Below are 24,957 nucleotides of genomic sequence, written 5' to 3' on the forward strand. Positions count from 1 at the left end.
TTAAGTATGAGAATGTACGTACTTTATAGTTAAATATTCCTGTTTTGCATAGTTTGTTGATAATCTTCATGTAAAATTCATAAGGAAAATTCTTGTTGCCAACGTCATAGATAGAATATTCAATTAATAAACATTTTTGTTTAATGACGCTCATGTTTTGAATTTTTGTCGGAAAAGACAGTGAAGATAAAATACCTTACAAACCAGTTACCTAAAAGACAAGAGAAAATATTTAGAATTTATAAACCGTTAAGTTTCAGACGACATTGCGACTGAAGACGAAATTTTCCTATACAAGTGTAACACCAAATTTTATCGCGGTATTATTATTCAAGCAAACAACGTCGAAACATGCAAATAAACGAATCAAATCCTAGTTACACGTCTGTTGCGTATTTACAAAGCCCCGAGGGAGTGGGAGGAGGTCCGGCGAGGTTAATGGCGCGAAAACTGACTGGATCATATCCCGGGTTTACGACTTGTGAGTAAACGGCCGATTCATTTGCAATTCTAACTGCGACTTAGCGATGGGAGGCGATTGTCCGGCGGCCTGGACGGCGTGATTTCAGAATTGTTCATCTATATTCTAATTGTGCGCTGAGATAGTTACAAAATATGCATATGTCCGAATAATATATTGTTACAATAATAGATTTTCTAGGAACTGAAAAGCATTTTTTATCACGATAAAATTTTCAGATATTAAGTAGGTATTTGAATGATTTCTTATAATTTTAATTAAGCATCTAGCTAGAATTTGCGCCACCAACCGGCCATTGTTTTCCACAACACAACCGGCCATTGTGTTCATTGGAGGAGGCCTGTTCAGCAGTGGACGTCCTATGGCTAAAAATAATGATGATGATGATCTAGAATTCGCATGTATTTTCTATCAGTATAGCAGTTGAGCTTATAAAGGTTTGCTCGTGAAGTTTTAGTGCTTATCACAAAATGTGAAAATTGTTAACTTATGTGAAGATCAGACTACATAGTAAATGATCTCCAGTCAAAAGTAGTAAAGCAAGCCGACTCCCCAAGTAGGTACGGCACCAATTTCCCCACCTCTTCCGAGCAACCAATTCTGTAGCCCGTTTAGGCTGAACGGCCGGTGGTCCCGCGCGCTTAGTATTCGAAGCGCTCCCAAGACCCGATGCTATCGTCAAGGACACCTATTGTGATTCGTAATCCGCCCGGAATAGATCGACCGAGCGATACAGGCGATCGATGAATTAAAATGTCTACAGAAACGCAAGAAACGCTTTTCATGATCCAAACGAATTCCCAGTTTATCGAGCACGATATGGATGCAAATTGAGAATAGGCAGTATTTTGGCTATGGTTTACTCGTGCCTCCGTAATTTCCGCGCTTAGTGCCTTCGGCATGGCAGCGCTTTGGAAGGATTGACGTTGTAAAAGTTCATTTCTGTTTTTCATCGCAGCAATAAAGTCGGTGTCAACTCCAACTTACACAAGTTCGTGACGCGTGCGTGTTTTCTGTTTTCCGCGGCCGCAGATCGTAAAATTTAGGTGACACAGGGAAAAATGTTCCTGCGAACGCCTTACAAAGTGATTCTGAGAAATGGCCGGCGATTTTTTGCATCAGATTAAAACGTCGCCCTTAATATCACAATCGCAACAATGTGACGTGACTTTTTTGCGCTTTCGATAATTTGCAGCACGATAAATTAGGGTCTTGAATTAATATGACAGAAAGGTGAAACGATGCGTCCGAGTCGGCGAAGCGTTTTGGTATGTCGGACATAAACTATAATAATGGGTCTGAATGGTATACAAAGGTGCATTAGGTATTATGTACCTTCTTAATATAAATTATTACAAGTTTTTTTCATTTTATTTTATTTCCTTAGTGTTCTTTAGGCAAAACAAGACAGGTTTGAAAGAAAGCATTAAAATGGAATGCAGTTTGGTTTATAACTAACTACTGAACTTCTGTTATTTTTTAGAAACTAGGAATGTAATTTTTATCTCGAATGAACACAATTATTTACAAATTTACCGAAATTAATCAATAATTTCGCTAAATTTGTAAATAATTGTGTTTTTTTTTTGTTTATTGCCACTCTAATCTCTTTTAAAGCTCTACCCAAACTCGAATTAAATCTTCTTTTTCTTTCTAAGCCCCTAACAACACATTAGCAGTCTTAATGCGGCCAAAAGCTCAGTGCAATGCGCCCCGACCTTCACATGCGCGTGAGTGGGGCCATAAAATGCAAATGCGCTCGCATAATTGCGCGCAACGGGGCACGTTGTCGCGATGCATGTTGTGTGATTACATACGTGTGTCTTGTATGGTTGTATGTAAAAGATATACATAAGAATTTATGTATTACAATTACCAAGAATCATTTAGGTAAGTAAGGGTATGTTTACAGAAAACGCGTTACGCAAAATTCATTTTATGTGACCCTTATGGTAACACATATCATGAATTTTGTTTTCATAGGGGTCAATTAAAAATTAGGGATTGATGGTGAAAATGGACATAAGTATCTAATTTATTAAGTAATACTTATAAAAACTTATTAATCAGATAAAAATTAACTTTTATATGCACAGGTCTTGGATACAAATATAACTCTGGTTGGTATATAGGTATCTAAACTCACCGGTAAAAAGCAAACATCTAAATAACGCTATTACAAATAAATGTTACCTAAATATCTGAAATTATATCAGGATCTCATGAAACTGTCCGTTAATTTGTCGTAACAATTTAAATAAACTACAATAATATTTTTCCTGAACTTCGGCCATTTAATAAGTATTATAATGATTGGGTACTAATAACCATACATTAATAATAAATAATAATTAGGTACAATTTATTTGCTACAATATTAATATCCTTCTACTGACCGCTGCAGTCAAATTAAGCGTTAGCAATAACATTTATTATGTATAATTAAGTTAAATGAGCCATTCTAATGCTATATCACAAAGTTGCGGGCTTTTAGTATATTTTGACATCAATTAATACCGAAAACCGGCGGGGTTCCGTATAATAAAAGCAAATTAACGGACAGATAGGCATCGGTTAACTGTCGTTTACACCTTCTACTTGAATTTCTGATATCACGCAAACTTACGGCGACGATAGAGACTTTTTTTAAATATTTTTTCATTTATTCAACAGACTGATAAGGAGTAAAATTTGAAACGAACTTTTTTTTTTATTTTTGTCATCATCATCATCATAATTAATTATTAGAATAATAAGTACTAAAAATATTAAGTTACTTTATACTTAGCTTCATAATGTATGAAATTATCCGTTTTAAAAGTTGGGATCGTTCAAAAACTTCAATCAATTTATCATGAATACATAACAAAATATTTTAAGGCGTTAAAAGTATTCAAAATGTCCGCACCTTTCATGCTGGATTAAAGCTAAACTATCAAGCAAATAATAATCTTATTAGGTCTAAAATAAAGTTCAAATTCAAACCTTAGTATCATGTTCTGTGTGGCGTCGCCGCCTCACCTGTTAGTAAGGCCGACCGCGTGGACTCCGCGCTCGAACCTTACCCGCAAAACCCCTGGAATATGGAAAAATATGGCTTTAGTTATAGATAATAAGGTACAATATCGTACATCACATAATAAAAAAAGTTTGGAAAGTGTGATTCTGTAGGTGTAGTACGTTCAAAAGAAAAACATGTAGTGCAAAGGTAGCTTTATAATTTTCTTCTGTAGTACTAGTTTTTAGTATTTTCTATTTAAAACTATTGAGAGCATTTTTAATGTATTATTTTAAGTTGCTTAAATGAAAAATTAAACTTTTTAGTAGAGTAGATCCTGAGAGGTAGCTTGAGCCTGCTACTAGACGGAGCTCCATACAAATGAGAGCTCTTAGTACACTGGACATTTGATTGAAAAATTATTTACACTTGTTTGGGTGGGGTAACTAATTTTTGTGCAAATAAAAGATGTCTACAAAAATAAAATACAAAGAAAACTTAGTTCAAAAGTTAATAGTATGTGGCAACACCAAAAGAACTGAAAGTAACCGGAAAATATTTTTATCTATTTTCTAGTATCCTTATATTGCTGGGGGACAATTTTAACATGATGCGTGAGCATTTACCTACTTATACCTAATCATATACCTAAATTTAATGTAGATAAGACGTATGTATATGTAAAGTCACAATAGTGAAAACTCTTCTTAATGTGGGTCTATAAAATTGGTCTCTTGTTACAACATTTTACATTGTTATTGGTTAAATAAATATAATTTATTTTTACAACCACCATGTGACATTTTGAAAACTTTATCATAGTTTCAAGAACAATGCTCTCTGTCCAAAGACAATGCACACTCACACCTACCCACACTTCCTCAACATTGTAGGCAATTTTGTATAATACATTGCCACTATAAATTAAGTAAACATATTTAGAATTTTACTACGCAATAAAATATAACAAACCAGCTTTTTTCTCACTACGATTCTAGATGGGGTAGGTTATATCGTGCTAGTAAATATGTGTACACTCAGAAAATTTATTTACTGGAACGATCTTGTTAGCGTAACTGACATTTGAAGTCTGAATAATAATCCTTTGTGTGTTACATTGTAACTGCAGTGACACGCAGTGAAACAATAGAGCTGTTGTACAATGGAAAAGAAACCCTCTTTAATAAGTAGATCGATCCTTTTCTGATTGGAGAAAAGTCGCACGGTATAGTTGCATAAAGTTTTTTTACAGAAATGATATTTCTAATGAGTAATAAATAAGGCAAGTAACTGTGTTCTATTTAAAATACGTATAAATATTAAAGAAAATTCTATATTGATTTATCTGTACGATATAAATAAAGTTCACAATACATTTTTATCAACTGACTATTTTGCGGAGGAAGCAGGCAAAAAATGTAGAATGCAAAGAGCAGATAGTGGTTTTACCTTTTTTTTGCATTCCATAATCAAATGCTCACATTTATCTGTAAATAATCTTTATCTTTAATCTACAATCTTTCATTAACCTTTAGAAAACATGATGATCTGAAATATTCTACTCATTCAGCCCATTCCATGTGCCAAATGTCTATGCTAAATCTATTAAAATGGCCAATATTAAATGAAATATATCTCCACATACGAAAAAGTATCTGATAATGTCGTAATTTAAAGCTAATAGCTTCATTTGGCTTTGATTGGAGGCAGTGGGCGTCGTAAAACTTGAAGCGAATTTACATACAAACTAACAATCCAGGAATGTAGTTTGGTTTGTGATGAAATGCATATTTAATTCGAAGAACTCATTTTTAACTTCAAACTAACTTTAAAGTTAATTTTTGTTAGATTATTAGATTATAGAGATATTTGAGATTCTGGACAGTGAAAATAATGAAAATTCATTGGTGGACATTTTTCACTTGTAAAACTAGCTAAACTATTGAAGGGCCAAAAAAGTCGATATATGAAAATAAATAAATAACGCTCAAAAACATCTAAGGAACTATTATAAAACTACGAAAACAATAGGTACGGTAACCCATCAACAATAGACAACATTTCGCGAATTGAAAAAGACCCAAAACTCTACTTAGTATGTTCTTAACGCATCTCGGAACGTTTCCGAAAGCTTCCATTAACGGTAAAAAGGGCTCCCCCCTCCCCCTCTCAAAATCTCAGTCATAAATGCCCACAAGCGCTGAATTTATTTTATCGTTTGTTCCACTTAAGGAATAAGATTGAAAAGTGTTCCGATATTTCCCGGTAATTTGTCCGCGTATTTTTTCTTTTGGCAATAAAATATTTACGGGGCTCAGATGAATTCAGGAGTGGATTTGTGCGTCCTCGTATTTCCACTTGGACAAATTAATTCATTTTCATGAATAAATCATTATTATTACGGACTAGCTTTCCGCCCGCGGCTTCGCCCGCGTGGAATTAGGTCTGTCACAGAAAAACTTTATCGCGCGCGTCCCTGTTTCAAAAACCGGGATAAAAACTATCCTATGTTCTTTCCCGGGACTCAAACTATCTCTATGCCAAATTTCATCAAAATCGGTTGCGAGGTTTAAGCGGGAAAGCGTAACAGACAGACAGACAGACAGACAGACAGACAGACAGACAGACAGACAGACAGACAGACAGACAGAGTTACTTTCGCATTTATAATATTAGTTGGGATTGTTTTACTGCTCGAAAACATCGCTCGCTTGGATAAAAACATTATGTATGTATGGTGATGTATTAAATTAATTGTACATGATATCAATTGATCGTAAGGTGGATTATAGTCATGTATAATGATTATGTATTTTTTTCTTCTGTTATTTAACATATGGGGAGTCAAAACAAAGTTCAGCTTTCAGGCTATGGGGGCTTAGTAAGCTGAACTCTACATTTTAAGGTCAGACTTTTAATATATCCCTGCATAAATCCTTAAAAATAACATAATTTCCACAAAATTCTCGTTTCATCTTCGCCGAGCTAATCTCCAAAAGGCTTCCATTATAATGCAGTCATACTTATTCGCATAGCAATGCAAAAAACGCAGTGCAATGCACTCAAGTTTCTCAGAAGTGCAGTATCAGATCCTCTGAAGGCGCAGTCGTTACATGGCGGATGCAACGATGTGCTTCTAGATATGACGGTATATGCACATAACTTTGGTGTAATGAGTATGAGACAGGCTGAAACACGTCAAGTTAGGTCTGCCGCTAATAAAACGAGAATGTGACAAACGTTTAGATGATTACTTAAAACATACGCTTAGATCCTTTTTCTTTATGAATTTCTTGCAATGCATTTGATAAGCATTAGATTGTAATACACCTAAGTTATCATAATTTGTGTATGGACCACACATTTTAATTTCTTAAGTTACTGTAGTACTGTACACTGTATTGAATGACTTGATTTTATGTAGGTAACAAGGTAGTTTATGTAATATTTCAAAATGTACCTATAGTCTGTTATACTGGTGACTGTAGCTACAGCCTTGAAGTTATGTACAACAACAACAACTAACAGTATCAACATTACAGATAAATACTCGATCATTAACATAACAAATCAGGTTTGTATACTCGTACATGGAAAGAATTAATCGAATGCCAATCGGAATGATTGCGATTAATTTACGATGATACAATGGCACTAATAAGTAGGTACAGCGCGTTCAATTATTGTATGGAAAACGTGGTTAATTACACTCGAGGTGAGTTATAATTAAATAAATGCATGTGCACACGAGTTATGACTTTTATGCGACACAAAATACCTCTTACTTAATGAATATAGGAGTTGTTTCTATTACTTACTTATATTATAAAGCTGAAAAGTTTGTTTCTTTGCCTGAACGCGCTAATCTCAGGAACTACTGGTACGATTAAAAAAAAATGTGTTGGACAGCCCATTTATCAAGGATATAAATATCATCTTCCTACAACCAATAGGGGCAGAGCAGTGAAGAAAAATAGCGGAAAATTCATAATATTCAAACTATTTTCAAGTCGCAGGCACAGCTAGTTATTGAATATAAGTAACTACATAGTTTAAATTTCAAAGATTAGTTTATATTCAGAGACATATAGAAAAAAGAAGATTTATTTAACTTATCGCTGAAGACCTCAGTTTTCAGCTCAAGAGTTTATGGAGCTGAATATCACAATTGGGGGAAGGGGGGGGATAATGCATCTTTTTGTTTCGTTGGCTTTACGCTGGGTTTATTACGAGGTCGAGCCACTCGTGCTATGCAGATAAACCGTGTTTCGGTTCTTTTGGTCCTTTTGGACATTTTACGCGATGTTCGTCTAACTACCAGCGCTTTTTCCCTAAAAGATTTACGTATGTAAGTCGGGGTTTCTTCTTTTTATTTTATTTTAATTATTAGTACAAAAAATATTCAAAATTTTCTCTCTACATTGATGTGATTTGGAACAGAGAGAAAAATGCTAATTTTATACGACGTTCACGTAAACCCTTGTTTTCTAATTACGGAGCAAAATGTAAGAATTTAATGTTTTGTATTTTGTATTACATTCCTTCTATCAACTGACTCAACAGTGCCTTAATTTATCTCTACATTTCAGATGTATACTCGCAGACTTCCCAAGAAAGATTTTCAATAAGAAACACAATATAGCAGTGTTTGCGAGGGGTCTGGACACAATGATTCAACGTAATCCCGGACATATGTCGCGGCAACTCATACGGCCTTTTATGAAACCGACTTATTTGGGAAAACAATAAAGGGGGATAGAGACATCTTGATCTTACCTTATTAACTTCGCTGACCTTACTGCTGATATTTTAATCATTTACGTTCCAAATATGGGGTCTAGTAAAACACGTTTCATATAGATATTCCATAATCAACGACCTCCAAACAAAATATACCACATTATGTGAATAGATATAAAAATAGAAAAAACAAAACAACATCATCACATTTTTTTATTTCAAGATTTGATTGAATTATTTTTTCTTTATTCTAATGGCGCCTAAAATATGAAGGGTTTATTGTTATTTTGATTTAAATTCATTATAGAAACACCTGGCCACTAAGAAACTTTTTTCTTTTCGAATTTAAAATCGATTGTCAATTATTTGGTTTTCGGGACACAAGAAATGTTTTTCTTCTTTTTTATTTTTAAATCCTATACCGATTGTCAATTATTTGATGCACGATTGATTTCTGCTTTTACGTTTACTTTTGTTATAGCTTTTTGGTAGGTACTTCTATCATAGTTACTGTTAGGACTAGCTACGAGTAGGTGTAGGTACCTCTATTATAATTCTCTAAGGTTGGCGAACCAAAAGGCCAACATTTCCTTCGTCTGGCGCCAGGATTAATTGGGAGTGCTGTCTGTTTGCCTTTTACGTGTACCAAACAACGTGGTCCTGTCTAGACTACAAAACTTGGAGTAGAATGAGTTGAAAGCTGGTACAGTACAGTCAGCGTCAAATAGGTAGTTCGTGACACCCAAAGTAGCCAAAAAGTTCGCAACACGTCTTTGTTATAATTATTATTAGAATAAGTTTGTGTCAACTTTTTGGCCACTTTGGGAGTCACGAACTATTTGACGCTGACTGTACAGTCGAACGCACACCAAACTACAAGATTTTTGTTGCAAAATCGTCCGTATTGCAAGTAAATAAGATACCACAGCGATTGATTTAGATTGATGTGACGTCTGTTCATTAGACAATGGTTTACGATTCCATGTAAGATTAAGAAAATGTTTTTCTTTGAATTTTCCTAATACTTAAATAAGATTTTTGTTACTACTTAACGTAGCTAGTTGGGAAACAAAATTATAATGAGGTAAATACCAACAAATAATGATTATGTAATTATGTATTTCTAGCTTTCCGCCCGCGGCTTAGCCCGCGTGAAATTTTGTCTGTCACAGAAAAACTTTACGCGCGCGTCCCTGTTTCAAAAACCGGGATAAAAACTGTCCTATGTCCTTTCCCGGGACTCAAACTATCTCTATGCCAAATTTCATCAAAATCGGTTCAGTGGTTTAGGCGTGAAAGAGAGACAGACAGACAGACAGACACAGAGTTACTTTCGCATTTATAATATTAGTAGAGATTGTGATACATCACAATCTCTACTATAATAATATAAGTAAATAATACATTATTTACTTATATTATTATACTTACTACGTAAATGGTTTTGTAGGTAACCATATCTATCTATTGATTAGTTAAGGTTTTAGTATCGTTATTCATTACAATTTATTGAGACACTACTAGCTCTATTAAATAACTTAAGCTACAAGTAAATTATTTCATTTAAAACAGTATGTTGTAAGTTGTAACTATTAATTATAAGTTATAGTATCTTGTAAGAACCACTTATTGAATATTGGTAGGTATATTGTTAATCGAAAAGGGCATAACAAGTAAGTTCAAGTATTTGAAATGAGTCATTCTTATAAATAATTATTCTATTATATCCGCACTCTCGGTCCAAGATAATATTTCAGATTTCAACACGTCAGGGCTTCAATATGTTTTGCTAGGGTTGACATAGTCGTATAAAATTAACAATAATTAAGACTCTACTTAATATTCAACATTAAAATACTGGTTCTACATGATGGAAAAACAAAGATTAAAATACGTTTTCTAAGAGATCAGAAGCTAAATAAGCACTTCAAGAAATTATTTCGTTCCTGAGTCTGAGACTTCAATAGGTCTTAGCAACCCTATAATGTAGAGTTTGAGTCATACTCCGATCTGAGTGAAGTAACATATGGCGCTATATTATCATAAATAATATTGATCCAATAACATTGATGATTTAAGATCATGGATATAGGTTACCTAAAACAAGTGACGTGTACTCGTATATTATTCAGTCAAGGCTTGATTATAATCAAATAGATTATAAAATCCCTTCAAAATTCAAAAATTGTTTTGACTATAAAATACACTATTTTTTATGTCTTAATTAGTAGCAATGATCTTGTTTTACAGTTTTTATGGCATAGTAGTGATAGTCATAAATTAGAGTTATTGCTAATTCGCCAAATCGTAACGTTTTTAGGTATCCAGGAAACAAATTCAACTTATAAATTACGGTTACACTGAAATAGCTGTTTGCAAGTATTGATCTCATCGAGTTCTGAAGCGCCAAATACCAAATGCAAAGCTTTACATGTGGGGCCAAACCAAGACAAGCAAAAGGCTAGCCAACGGATGTTTGTGTTACGTATCTCCTGTGGACGTTTATACGTGCCGTTGTTCGTTACATCTGGGTTGAAAATTATTTTAGACGCACCTAATTCTGGTACATTTGCGATGGGCTTAACAAGACGCTCGGGCGGCACGCTTTTCATCTCTCCAACGCAACATTTACATTTTCGTCTCATTTATTTGCTATTTCGAGCCTTCCCCCCTCAGCCCTCCCCCTCCTACGCCCTCCAATGAATAAGTCTTGTGCGTCAGGCGCGAGTAAAACGAAATTGGGAAGGAACGCTCTATAAAGTCTAATTAAGTTTGAAGTGAATGCACAAATGTAAGGGAAATATAAAAACGTCTATGCGACTCGGGATTTTGTTTTTGTAATATTTTTATAATAACTTCGTTTGCTCTTTTTTAAATCGGACCGGTTATCGTCATAGTTACAGTCAGAGTTAGGTAGTGCAACTCAGCCTTAAACTTTTAAATTTTTCCATCAAACACGGTAGCGGTTTGTGTAACAAAGAAATGACTTTTCAAACTTTAAGGCTGAGTTGCACTACCTAACTCTGACTGTAACTATGACGATAACCGGTGTTTTTTGTATGGAGTTTCACAGATTTTTGACATTTGTCAAAGTAAAAGTAAGATGGTGCAACCCAGCCTTAAAGTACAAACTTCGTAAATATTCAATTAATATCAGTTCCTTAATAAAAACCAGTCTTTATTATGAAACTTGTCGTATACTATTAAAACATCCTTTTAAATCACCATAAATCAAGCCTAAACAAACATAAATCAGTGATAAAAACAATCTAACGCGTCCGTGGAAAGAGGAAGCGAGATGGGGCATGATCAGAATGTAATCGTGCGATTCCTTTCCGTGGCTTTTATAAAGATATTTTACGTAGAAAAAGGTTTGTTATTCTGGTATCGTGTCAGCTTTGTTTCGGGGAGTTTCGGGGCCGCCACCCCCCATTGTCATTCGCTGCCTGCATTTGGCAGGATGCAACCGAGAACCGTGATTGAATTATAAATAATTGAATAATGTTGCTGTATACTTAGCTTAATGTAACGTCAAAAATAACTACGGTATTTGGTCGAAAAAAGTANTTAAAATAACGATAGTAATTTGGTCGAAAAAGTAACTTATAATTATGTAAGTCATATGAAAGTTTGTGAGCACAGATGATTTGTTACTTTTCGCTCAAAAACTGAAAAAAAAATGTACATTAAAATTCCTGGAGTTTTATATCAAAATCAGTGTCACGTTCCAATTAGAATTTCCCCCAAACTTACTTTTCCATTCAACTTACAAAATTTAATCCCAAACCAGTCAATATTCCCGGTTTATGTTCCATACAAAACATCAAAAAGTTCCTATAACTTTGATAGGAGAGTTACCTTGTATTTTACGTTAGCATGATCCGATAGAAAAACGCGGCCCAACCGCCCCCGAATATAAATAACCTTCTTATATATTCCGGTACATTGGGATTCATGGAGTTTGTGAGCCTTGACGACATGGTTCCAATAGTATTATATAAGCAAATATATAACCAGCTAGTTCATAGGCATCGCAGTATATAGCCTGTTTCTCTTTTGGGGACTTATAGCACGCAAGGTTAGATCGTTGAACCTAATGGTCTACTTAGTAGAATCTTAACAAAGCTTATATGTATAAAACATGTATTTAAATTACATATTTTCATGATTTATGTGAGATTTTCAACAATGTACATTCCTGAAAATATTATGAATCGTCAATGCTGACAAGTATCTTACATATTAATGAAAAGCTCTAGGGATATATGGTGTCAAAAAACTACTGATTGGAATTTCAGTGTGTACTTATGCTTTTTTTGGGTACATTAATTTAGTTAAAATAATAATATAGTACCCAGTTCTGTGCGTAGTAGCATATAAATAAAAGATCTTGACTTACTAGACATAAGGTTATTTTCAAGCGTTCAAAGTTACGGGCGAAGAAAACTAATAGTTATAAAGTAACTACTTAATCAAAAGTCCAGTTTTTGTACTTCCATCGAACTAAATAAGTAAACAAATACAAGTAAACCAGTATAAAAGTCTCCTAATATACATTTGAAAGGACCCTCCCGCATCGAGGGGTTCTTTAAAAGCTCTCAGTGAGTTCATTTCCTCCCCAATTATGATGCTATGGAATGTAAATTTTGACACCGACCGACCTTAAATGAAATTTAATACCTTTTTCTTAATATAATTATTTTAATTTTATTTCAGAGAGACCGTAATTAAGTATATTACAAAAAAACTACATTCAAAGATTGGTAGACATATAATAAGTATAATATGTAAAACTAAAGAGAGTCGAAAATAGCGAAAGTGAAACAATTATGATTTTAAATCGGAATCGAAAGTAGACACTAAACTATACTATTAAAGTTAATATCGACTTCATCGAAGAAACTACAACTTTTCAATTAAATTGACGCTCTACCTTGTGAACATATTGTGATGTCACCAATTTCATGGTATCTTATAAGTTATAACAGTTTAAACACAATGTTTCTCCTTTTAGTCACTCCCTTTATACAAATGGGACTTATTTGATTAATTTTTACCCGACTCCGCCAAAAAGAGGTCAATGTTTTACATTTTACAGAACACACAAAAATTTTCAGTTTATAAATCAATTTCTTTGTCTCCTACTGCTATTTCTTTTACCCAAAATTAAATCACACAAGTAATATCGCCCAGATCTATACGAGTTTGTATTGTGCCTACACATACACGGAAAGGTACGCGTTCAATATCGTGCTGATGTGGAAAGAATATAAAGTGCCGGTAAATGAGGGCCTCATGAGGGTAGCACGGAATCCGCAGTGCCAACTATAACTTGCCTACCTGATGTGGTAGATGACGAGGAATTTATCCATATTTTCTTTATTCTTTAAGGGTTGGTACTTGGTACATAATAAAGGAGAATCCTATCATTATAGATATTTTTTTTATTAAAGACAATGAATCCCTGTCATTAAGGGAAAAACTAATTTAAAGAAACTATCATTTCTGTTTTGCTAAGGCAAGTCATTTAGAGAGATCTGAAAATATCGTAAAGTTCAAGGTAAAAGCTGTCTGAAAATTATAAATTTCAAAAATATTATTAAAAAGAACATAAAGAGATTCAGACAGCCGACAAATTCTATTAAGTATAGTAACAAGGAGTTAAATACACCACGACAATATTTCCCATGGCTTAAATAAATGATACTCATTTATGCAAACTTCGTAAATACTAATTATTAAATTAATTAATACAAGAAAATGAAAATGAGCAAAAAATATAGCTAAATAAGAACATAATAACTACAACCAACAACAGTTATTCGCTTTGATGAAGTTGCATTCTTAATTGCTTTTTTAAATAAAATCTCGACGAACCCAATAAAATTGAAATTATATGATACGACTGCCTGGATAATGTAATCTCATTCAAACAATTTATGATTAAAAATAATCGCCGTACAAATGAATATGTGTTGATTGCGGATATACAAAATTAATAAGTTTTTAAAAGACGTGGCCCGCTTTCCTTTGATTTTTAATTGAGTTTAAGTTAAAGTAAAATAATTGAGGGATTTTTGTTACACATTAATAATATGTAACATTTTTTTACCCACAACGGAAAATAGAATAGAAGGCTGTATCCTTTTAAAAAATGTAGTCTTTAAAATAGGTTATCTATACTTAGTTTCATACGGGACACCAAATAACACGTCATTTTAGTAGCCATGTTTAGAATAAAATAAATAGATATGAAGCAGCTTACTTAAGCCAGTGACCAAATGAATGTTAATGCCTTAATTAATTTGAAAGCTATACGTTTAAGCAGATTAAGGCTTCTCATCCACTCGTTCGAAGTTCTACGGGCGTACTCTGAATAGGCTCTTAAGGGGTATACTACTATTTGTGTAAATATTTCCAACTTAAGTAATCTAATAATTAAAGTTATTTTAGACCATGAGAAAGAGAAAAAGAACAAATAATATAAATAGCGTTAAGTACTGGTAAATTAATAGAACAAGTAATAAAAATTTAAAGTTCCAAAAAAATCTATAATAAAAAAAGTAAAACAGTCTCCGTTGGAACAAACTTTTTGACCTAATTCCTAAAAAATGACGCGAGTTATTTTATACAAAAAAAGTTAAGTGGACTTCCTCGTAACACTCGGTGACGTCACAGGGGAATCGTAGCCTTAAGCCCAAACCAGTTTCGACAAGACCCGCTCTGAGACCAAGTTATTAACATTCGTATGTAAATCAGCCATTTTCTACAGCCTCCAGTCAACGGGCCTTTATCTCGTTAGGGATGAGATAAAATGAACTTATTTAGCCCGGCCTTAAAATATTTCTTTGGAATATTAAATATTCAAAACTTGGAGCATGAAGAGAGAACGTTCCAGTTGAATAAACCTTTGTTTTTTGGCCTTTTTGCGCAGTGGCTTAATTAAAGTAAGGAACATTTATATCGTACCTTTAGCTAATTTGATAAAATTATTCAAAACATACTTTAATATGGAAATAAGGACTGGGAAAAAAAACGAATAGGTAGAATACGAAATTATAAGCAGATGGTAGGTAAAGTAGTTTATATGTTTACATAGGTAAGCTATAACTATATGTAATTAGATATGGAGACTAGGATTGTTGCGACAATTTTGGTCAGGATTAACGTGAAAGAAATATAAGTGAGAATTAGGAATTTCAAGCCTTGCGACGCAATCTCATCTCAAGCGAACCAATACGGGACATTGAATCTTATTCCTTGAAAAAAACAATACTGAATGCTGCATAGTGCGCGAAATTAGCATACGAAAGCAAAAATGCAAAGTCTGTCGAATTTATTATGTCCAAACGAATAGAAGTAACGGCTACAATAGGGCACAAAGCGACGGTTACGCAACACGGGACAAAGGGTGAAAGCACCATGAATATGAATGGGTTGTTAGAGAAATTGGGTTGACAAGCTCCGGAGATACTTTTGTGAGCTTTTTCTGGCAAAACAGCTGAAATTAGGATAGATATGAAGCTTTTTTTAACCGACTTCAAAAAAGGAGGAGGTTCTCAATTCGACCCGTATGTTTTTTTTTTTCTATGTTTGTTACGCGATAACTCCGCCAATTATGAACCGATTTGAACAAATCTTTTTTCGGCGTATAGGTAATACCTCAAGGGTGGTCCCATTTAAATTTAATAATAGAAAAAACAACCCCCAAGGGTGGAAAATTGGGGATGAACTTTTTTATACGCAATATCTCCGCCGATTATAAATCAATTTGAACGATTATTTTTTTGTTGAATAGGTATTATCAAAAGGGTGGTTTCATGCGAATTTGAAGAAAATATTTCACCCCCAAGGGTGGAAAATTGGGGATGAACTTTTTTATACGCAATATTTTTAATTTTTAGTTTTTTTTTGTGTTCACGCATTTGAAGTCGGTTTTATTTTTTTTAAAAGTTAATATCGTCTTTTATTAGGCATCGCGTCGAGCCGCTTGTACGTCAAGTATTGGTTGCTCAAAAATGATGATCAAAACATAGTTCGTATGTTGCAATGGGCAAAAAGATATGATTTGGCAGTTTCTGTAAATTGCAGTTGCGGGTTTGAATTCCAAAGTGGTCAATTATGAGTGCAATGAGCTCGAACATACCTACTCGTACACAGATATTAAAGTCTTGTTATTCTTTTTATCATTGTAAGATGTAGGTATATAGCACTAATACAGGATCTACATTATAAATAGTTAGAGAAAGATGCCAATAAAAAATAAGTATTTTTTATGTACTTATGACATAATATAAAGTCTTGTTAAATAAACTTTTTATTATTGTAGATTGTAGGTATATAGCACTAATACAAGCTCCACATTATAAGTAGTTAAAGAGAGATGCCAATAAATAAATAAATATTTTATTTAATTATGTTATCCTTTTTGAGTCCAAAAATTCTACTACGCACGTCTCTAGCTCTTTGTCACTCCATGCTAAATTAATTAAACCCACCTAAGTCCGTGTCCGAAAGATTCGGGCTTGCAATTTCGGAGTTGCCAAGTTTCCCAGCGCCCCGACTGTCCCTGGTGGGTATTTATTAAATTACCCCGGACGGGCGCGGACCGGCTAAACCCGGTTAATAAAGGTCTAGCTTAATATACGTTGGGAATGCAAATACGCGTATGTTTTGCGCAGATTATTCCTCTAGAGAGGATTTAGATGCTTTTTATTACCTGCACTCTAGAAATTGAATCATTAATACATAAAATTGTATTTGTAAATAAACTAATAAAGTCAAGATAAGATTGCTCTATTAATAAAATCTTGTACGTGAACTGATTGATACACAAAATTAGGTTAACTGTAATTTTACTGCAACAAAAATATTTTTAGTATCGCAACTTTCAATATCAACTCATCCGAACAAATCATTCCGTCGTAAAAGCGAGTAATTCAATAAAATCTAACAGCCTTATTATTCCTCATAAGAGAATAACGTAAACAAACGGAAACATGAGAGGTTTTGACGGCACAATTCGAGGAATACCGCAGCTCCCAACTCGTCCGGATACGTTATCTTAGCCAAACTAAACAACTCACTCCTATCCAGATGTAAAACGGTATAAAAGGACTTAAGCGTTTATACCTGACAACTGAAGACTAACCTTCTCGCTAAGAACAGACAGCCTATTTTTGAAGGCATACTAAGACAAAAAGGACGTAAATCTACGGTCCCCAAAAGCAATGCCGCCTCAGTAAACCTTTCTACCAGTTAGCCAGTTACCGCAAAACTGAAACTATTTAAATGCCTCATATACGAACCTTCATTTAAGTAAACAGCCAGCTTAAGCGTTTTGGGTTACAATAATAAATTAAAATTAGTTTTCCTACTTTCGTGAAGAAAAATAATCGTCTTAATTCGTTGAAATTACGAGACAGAAGATTGTCAGTTATGGTTGCGGAGACTGAATGTGCTGAATTGCTGAGCGTCTAAAGTGCTCGTAAATCTCGCAAGTTCCCGCTGGATGAAAATACGACGCGACTCGCCAGCGGAAAGAGCCGGTGCCAATGTTTTTACTTTACAAAAAATACACTGCAAGCATCTCCATACCCAATTATATTTCAATAATCAAAACTGTTTTTTATTCCTTTGAATTACTTATATTTAAAAAATACAAAACGTCATCAATTCAAAATTCGAATTCTAAAATTAAAATTTCGAAAATGGAATCCATAGGCAGCATATAAAATTAGCAGCCATTCCGTATTTCAAACATGGAACGGGTTCGTTGGTATTACAAACTTTTTATAAATACACGTGGCAAGGGCAACCATGTTGCCGGCCGCGCCAATCAGAGCGCGCGCTCGCGTTTGAGAAAATATGGCGGATGCGTAGTGGCCATTATATCATTCCCTATTATTATGCCGATGAGGACGGTCGTGCCGGTTGGATAAAATTGGACGGCAAATAAGATTTTAATAAGCAGCTTGTGGGTTCCTCAAGATACCTCTCTCGGTTTAAATTGCTACGAGTAACATGTGTTTTACTTTTGCATTACCCAGCAATTTTGTTTAATTAACTGAACGCTTGCTTCTAAGTAACCTATTAAGTGAAATTACTTCTCAAAGAGCGTACTGTGTCTAGTATTAAGTGCATACTAATTACCAGATGAGGATTTAAACATGTTTCTTTATCAACACACTCGAATGTATGTGTGTGAACTGAATCACTGAAATATGTGAACAGATGTTTGGGGTGAACGACCCTCAGAATGTTGCGCTCGCGCTGCATAGCTGGTGATTTATTTATTTATGCGCCCACTCACTTCAGCTGTCAGTCCAAATATACCTCCACATAATTACAAGTCGAGTTGACAATGTATCAACGAATTTATAACTTCATTTTTGTTTTAATTATTTGAGACGATAAATTCTATAAAAATCGCGCGTTAGTGTCAAAAGAAAGTTTTTATGTTAGGCAGGTAAGTACAGATTTATGTTAATGTTTTAGTCACGCCATCGCGCTACTAGAATCGTAGTCAACGGCTCGTTTGATGTGAATTTTGAAATATATTGTGAAGAAAAAAACAATAAGTAACAGTTGATACTTATTTAAAAGTATAGTAACAAAAAATGAGTTTCGCTTGTTTCTGAATAAAAAAAAAGCAATCTTACATCATCACAATCCTTTTAATTTAACGCTTAATTAAAAATAATCTTAACGGTATAAGATAACAAAATAAAGGCAATCTTTTGTTCGTTTCGGGCTATAATTTTGTTCTAATAGACACGTAGGAACCGAGAGGGCAGGAGGTGGGTGATTTAAGAAAATTACATTATAAAAAGAAGAAAAAGAGAGCCCCGAGGGGATAGGGAGTGCGGCGTCTCAAAGACATTTATAAAATGTACCAATTTAAATTCAAATATAAAAGCGGTGGCGTATGCGCTATTTTGTTGGGCGATCGGTTATGAAATTACAGATGTATTGGACTTCCAGTCCTTTGTTTTCATTGCGTTGTTATTGTATTGGATGCAACGGAATGATTTCACTGTAGAGTTTTATTGTCGTGCTGGAATGGAACTGACCTACATTTTATAAACTTGAAGATAATGCCATTGAAATCATAGTTATTTACTCAGGTAACTATGTAACTATTTTACATGAAAATAAAATCATACATTTCGAAATTAAACTCAATTTTTGGTCTATTACAATATTATCTCGAAGGAAGAAAACTAATAATTGTAAATTCTTTAATTTTGAACAAAAAACACTTAAGTCTACGTTCCGTAAGTTTGAAATAGTCAAGGAAATGAAATTTCGCTACGTTTCTACGAGTCAGCTTTTACAGCTGCGATTTTCCCAAATTGGTGTACCAGACAGGGGTCGATCTAAGAACTTGGCTAATAAAAACTTTCTTTGTTACTGATACTATCGGGATAAAACTTTTTCATTCAACTCAGTTATTTCAAGAAAATGTCTACAGTTAAATGACGTTTAGATAAGTATGGTACCTTCTTAAGAACGCCTTATCGAAGTTTGATAAAAACTTCGCAAATTTAATTTGGCTGTAAAAGGTCCCTGACCTTATCGTTTTTCATTTTATAAGATCCTGCCAGCATTAAGTTAAACATTTCAGTCAATATTATTTTTAATAAATACATTAATTTATCTTAATCAGAGATTTAATAGACTTAAATTTTCACTGAAAATTTAAAAGCTTGAACCATTTGAAATGTTTCAGAACTTTATTAAACTAAAATAAGATCGACAAGAAAAATGTTAAATCGTGATGCAGTCAGTAACCACTTCCATCGCTGTCAGCGACTAAAATAAATCAGTTCGAGCATATATTTAACAGAACCGTCTCCCATAATCTTCGTCGGATCAAAATTTTGATTAAAAATTCCAATCTTAGCACAGTAATGCCTCTCATCAGAGGTATCAGAGATTCCGGGCCCGACCACTGCAATTACAAAATATTCTCGTCTCCAATTAAAATGTTCACCCGCAAGATTCCGTCCTCCCCCCTCCCCAAAGTGGGGGGCATTCTTGGGATGTCTCGAGCAATGTTCGTTGCTCCGAAATTGGAGCATTGGCATTAGTTATAGCTCACGGGGTTGGGAATGCCACGTATGTGGAATAGAGGTATGCAAACAGCAGAGGTGTTTTTGAAATTGGAACTACCTAGGTACGTTTGATTAATTAACAAGATGCCCAATAGTAAATAGGCAAAACATATGGCTGTATTTGCAAGAAAAATACTTACATATAAATAGGTACTTACTTGACTATTTCAAAAGCTATCTTCAGTAAGTACAATTTCAGAACTAAGCTACTTTCCGTTCCCAACTTTAAGCTGAACATAGTTTATCATTCTTAGGGAAAAATATGAATGTAAAAGCTTTCCTATTTAATCATTAAAACGAAATTGGAAGTTGCATAAGTAAAGTACAATGTACGTTATTTAATTTAGTAACAACTTAAGTAACATTAAATTGACATGTTCCATGGTCTGATAGAGATACCAAAAAGGCTTCCCGTCGCGAGAGAAAACACAAACGCATTTAAGTACCAACTTTCACTATAATCCCACGAGCGTGGCGCGCAGCACGAAACTCCGATATTTATAAATAATAACATAAAACAATATAACTCTTAAGAGCTTGCTACATAAACTCCCTAAGAATAAATGGATTACTTGTGTCCGCCGGCACCATCTAGCGGGGGGTGCGCGCACTATATGAATTATTGTTATTGCGGGATATCCCCGCTTCCGAAGTCCCACTTACACCCCTCCGATGCGAGGGTATCGTAAAATTCTGCACGAAATATTTTACTAAATTAATTTGTTTCCAAAATGTATCGATAAAAAGATACGAGTTGCAAATCGTAAAGAAGTGCAGAAAGTCATGACGGTATTTTAAGCAGTCATCACAGTCCAATCCAATAATAAACTGAACTATATACTTCTATAATTTTTTTAAAGTTAGATGCAAACTAATTAAAACTTAACAATAATTTTATGTTTAACACTGTTTCGTTTTTATTATGAGTGCGAAATAAAATGCGTGAACAAGCTCCGGTGTTTGTTTCTTTTAGGTGTACCAACAACCAAAGACATAGAGTAAATTTTACAAGATTTTGATTAATGCCCGTATTCACAAACATTACTATGATGTCTCACAGTGCGCGTGGACGCACGTGACACACGAACCAATCACAGCGCGCTATATCACTGAGCGTTTTATTTTCTGCTTCACTTAAGCAAGCATCGTTTGTGAATATGGGCGTAAGTCTTTAATAACCTAACATAATAAATAAACTCCGACATTCATATCTGGCGTATTAAATTAGCAACCTTCATTAGTTGGATAGCGTTAGATATAAGACTGAAAAGTTTTCAGAAACCGGTAAATCTGGCCGAAAATAAATTCCTTGTCAATAGAATCAATACCTCTTTTACCACATATTCTTTGGCAGTGGATTGTCTATGGTTCACCTCGCGTACTGGCCGCTTATTAAGAGTCAATACTTCTTTCACCACAAATTCTTTGGCAGTGGATTGTCTATGGTTCACCTCGCGTACTGGTCGCTTATTAGCTGTAACGAGCCCATAAACCGCCTTCGTTAGTCGCCGCGGAGGACGCATAACTTACGGAGACGCGCGGATCACCCGCGTCGACCGCTACCGACGTGGCAGTTAAACTTTCAGTTGGGAAACGATATTTCATTGTTTGAATATGGCGGGTGATTGATTAAGGACTAAGTACTTTGGCATGTGAGGAAAAATCAGGCAGACCCTTTAGACAAAGCGACATTTTAATTTTGTGACAGAACCAATTTCGCAATAGTCGCATGGCCTAAGGAAGTAGTTACTAATGTACTGAAATAACCGGACTGAATAATACTGTTTAAATGACTTTGTTTGTAGCTAGCCAAATACGGACACTAAATATTACTGTCTAATATTGCTGTCTAGACTCTAGAGTGATCTCACTGCAGATGTAGGGTTGGGTTCGAATATTATCCATCGTTCATTTTTGTTGAAAATCAAAATATGATGTGAGAAGGACATTCAAAAATAGGTATGCATGCGCTTCTGGAATGGAATAAAAGTATCTATGGTGTTTGGGCTGTTTCTTATTCGTATAGTAAATGCGCACAGCGCCATCTACTTCTTTCATAATGTATCAGTGTCAGAAGATAGAGATATTTTTGATTAAAAACAAAACATGACATGGTCGATTCCAACAAGTAACAAAAGATACTACAAAAATATTACGTAAGTTTCATACAAGTAAAAGCTCCATAAAAATGGAATACCTATTTGTTTCTGTTCTAATGAATTCTAATAAATTTTGTACCCACTTATAGAGTTTCCAAATTCAACCATCAAAAAACCTTTTAAACTAAAATACAAAATTTAATCAAACCACATAACAAATTAAATAATAAAACGATTTACTCAAAACAAAAAGAAGTAAGCAGTCATCAAATCAAATTGTACTACATAATATTCTACATTACAATTTAGATATTTCTGGATTATACAATTAAAAACCACACAAACATGCAAATTTGAGAACAGCTTTAATTAACTTCGCGTGGTTTTAAATAGTAGAGTCATCGACATACAAATGATAATTCGTGTTCATAATATCCCCGACCATAAATTAACTAATAATTAAAAGATCATTAAGACCTTAGGTTGTCTTAAAATAAAATGCAGGCGAGACCACACAGCGAGTTTGGGACCAGTTCGGTTAAACCTAAAGCATAATTTAAACTTCCGATAGAGTCTACGTAAAGTTAAATTGTGGAGATAAATCATGAGACAGCAATTTGAGATAAGAATTGACATGATACAGCAAAGGTTATTCATTAAATATTAGTAAACTGTTTGGTAGTTAAAAGTTTGTAAACGTAGAGTCAAGAAATTCGTAGTATTTTTTCATACAAATATTTCCACCAAATCTGAGTTCTGTCTTCATTATATTTTATAGCACATTGATTAGAATTCACGAATTAATTAAGATAAAACACAGAACATACCTTCCACCGCCATCTGTTTTTTAGGCTCGCAAATAAATGCTTGGCGCGTCGCCAAACACGCACGCGCTCACGCATATTTACAAAAACGCATTTCATGCTTAGAATTAAACTAAATATCGCACACATTTCGTATAAACACAACACTACTTTCTCGTATAATATCTTAGAGCAAACTGACTGCCAAAACGACCAGCTTTCTCTTTGCCCGCAAAAAAAACTAATTTGAATTTTCATACAAAATTGGGTCATGCCTTTCTAGGAAGCCCGTTCGCATATTTTATAATCATTGTCTGTTACACAATCCTTGCTGACAAAACATATTTTGTTTATTTGAATTTTAATTAAGTTTTTCTTATTTTTAGAAATCCAGCGGAGATTGGCCTATTCAATAGAAACAAATAATTTTAAAGTTATATTGCTGCAATTGATCTAATAATAAAATATTTCCCAACTTGTATTTTTTATATTCATTATCTAATTAATTATTATGTAATTAATTTCTTGCTACGGCTGCGTTAATAAGCGTTAAAGCTGATAACGTTAAGGTTGAGCTTTGAAGTTTAGCATCAGGGGCCTTCAGTTGTTACAGCCCACATTTGTTACAAAAGGAGCTTAGCTTGCAAAAGTTATAAGACATAGGTATTTACAAGAGTAACAAAACTTGGCACCCTTTCATCTAATAATGGTTGATATGACAGTTGCACTGCAAAGTCTATCTTACTTAGATATATCGAGAGGCGTAAAGTCAATCTCAAAGTCAATGTTCTCTGAATAACAAATTCTAACTTAAATAATTGATTTACCTATATCCTACATAACTTATAATTTACTATCATCATTTTATATTTGTTTAGATTCGTTTCACTATTATGATAATCGAAAAATCAAAATCTAAGGCAGAGCTTTTTCTAAACTACGATTTAACGCCATCTATGGTTTACCAAAAGAACTTCCAAAAAGCTTTTGTGGATGTTGAAACTTTTTTAAGCACACCCGATTTCGACTTGAAGGCCGGACCTCATTTCGTTTTTTCTAACCGACTTAAAAAAAGAGGGTGAGTATTTATTTTCAGACACGAGTAGAGCGTTTCATTAGATGTAGGTATAATTTACTAATTTGCATTTACCATTAATGCGAATCTGTTTGTGAATGAAATGTATTTTCTTCATAAACCTGAATTTCAGCCTATTGATAAATGAGTATTGTCAAAATGAATATTTTTATTAAATCAGAATTAATATCATTCTCAGTTTTAGAAAGCATAAAGATGATTCCTAACCTACCTAAAACGATTTTTTCACGTATTTTTTTTACGTATTTCGAGTTTTTTAGATCAAGGAATTTCAGAATTGTATCAGACCTCTCCCGGGAGTAAGGAATCCAATTCAACTTTCCTTTTTGTCAAAAAGCGCCATCTACATTAATTTCTAAGAACTTATACATTACCAGAGGTTGTAAACATTTTTCTTAAAATCATTTTTCTGTAATTTTTATCGTTATTATTCGGTGAACACTAAACATGCAACACAAAATTAAAAAAAAACCCGCATGCATTAAAAAAATACAAAAGTTGTCTTGATGTTTTGTTTTACTACTCAAGTCATAGTTATAAATGAAAAACTTCAAATTGTTCTAGCTTGTTTTTACAAATTCATTTCGATCAGATTTTGTGTCATGTATTTAATAATTATTTTTT

At 33.9% G+C, this 24,957-nt stretch overlaps 1 protein-coding gene across 4 annotated transcripts in view; it reads right to left on the reverse strand.

The window, feature by feature from the left end:
- The window catches only part of Abd-b (abdominal B), a 108,535-nt gene that overhangs the window by 12,903 nt on the left and 70,675 nt on the right, over positions 1 to 24,957 (reverse strand). For 3 of the 4 annotated variants that reach the window (XM_028314825.1, XM_028314826.1, XM_028314827.1), the window contains one exon: positions 3,467 to 3,557. In XM_028314825.1, coding sequence (XP_028170626.1) covers positions 3,467 to 3,477 — 11 coding nt within the window. In that variant the 5' untranslated portion in view covers positions 3,478 to 3,557. Of the gene's footprint in view, positions 1 to 3,466; positions 3,558 to 23,261; positions 23,356 to 24,957 lie in introns of those variants that run through there. The other variant, XM_028314828.1, reaches the window with a different exon arrangement.

The sequence above is a fragment of the Ostrinia furnacalis genome, unplaced genomic scaffold (genome assembly GCF_004193835.3).
Source record: "Ostrinia furnacalis isolate ACB-3 unplaced genomic scaffold, ASM419383v2 OfSCF4915, whole genome shotgun sequence".
Classification (NCBI taxonomy): Eukaryota; Metazoa; Arthropoda; class Insecta; order Lepidoptera; family Crambidae; genus Ostrinia; species Ostrinia furnacalis.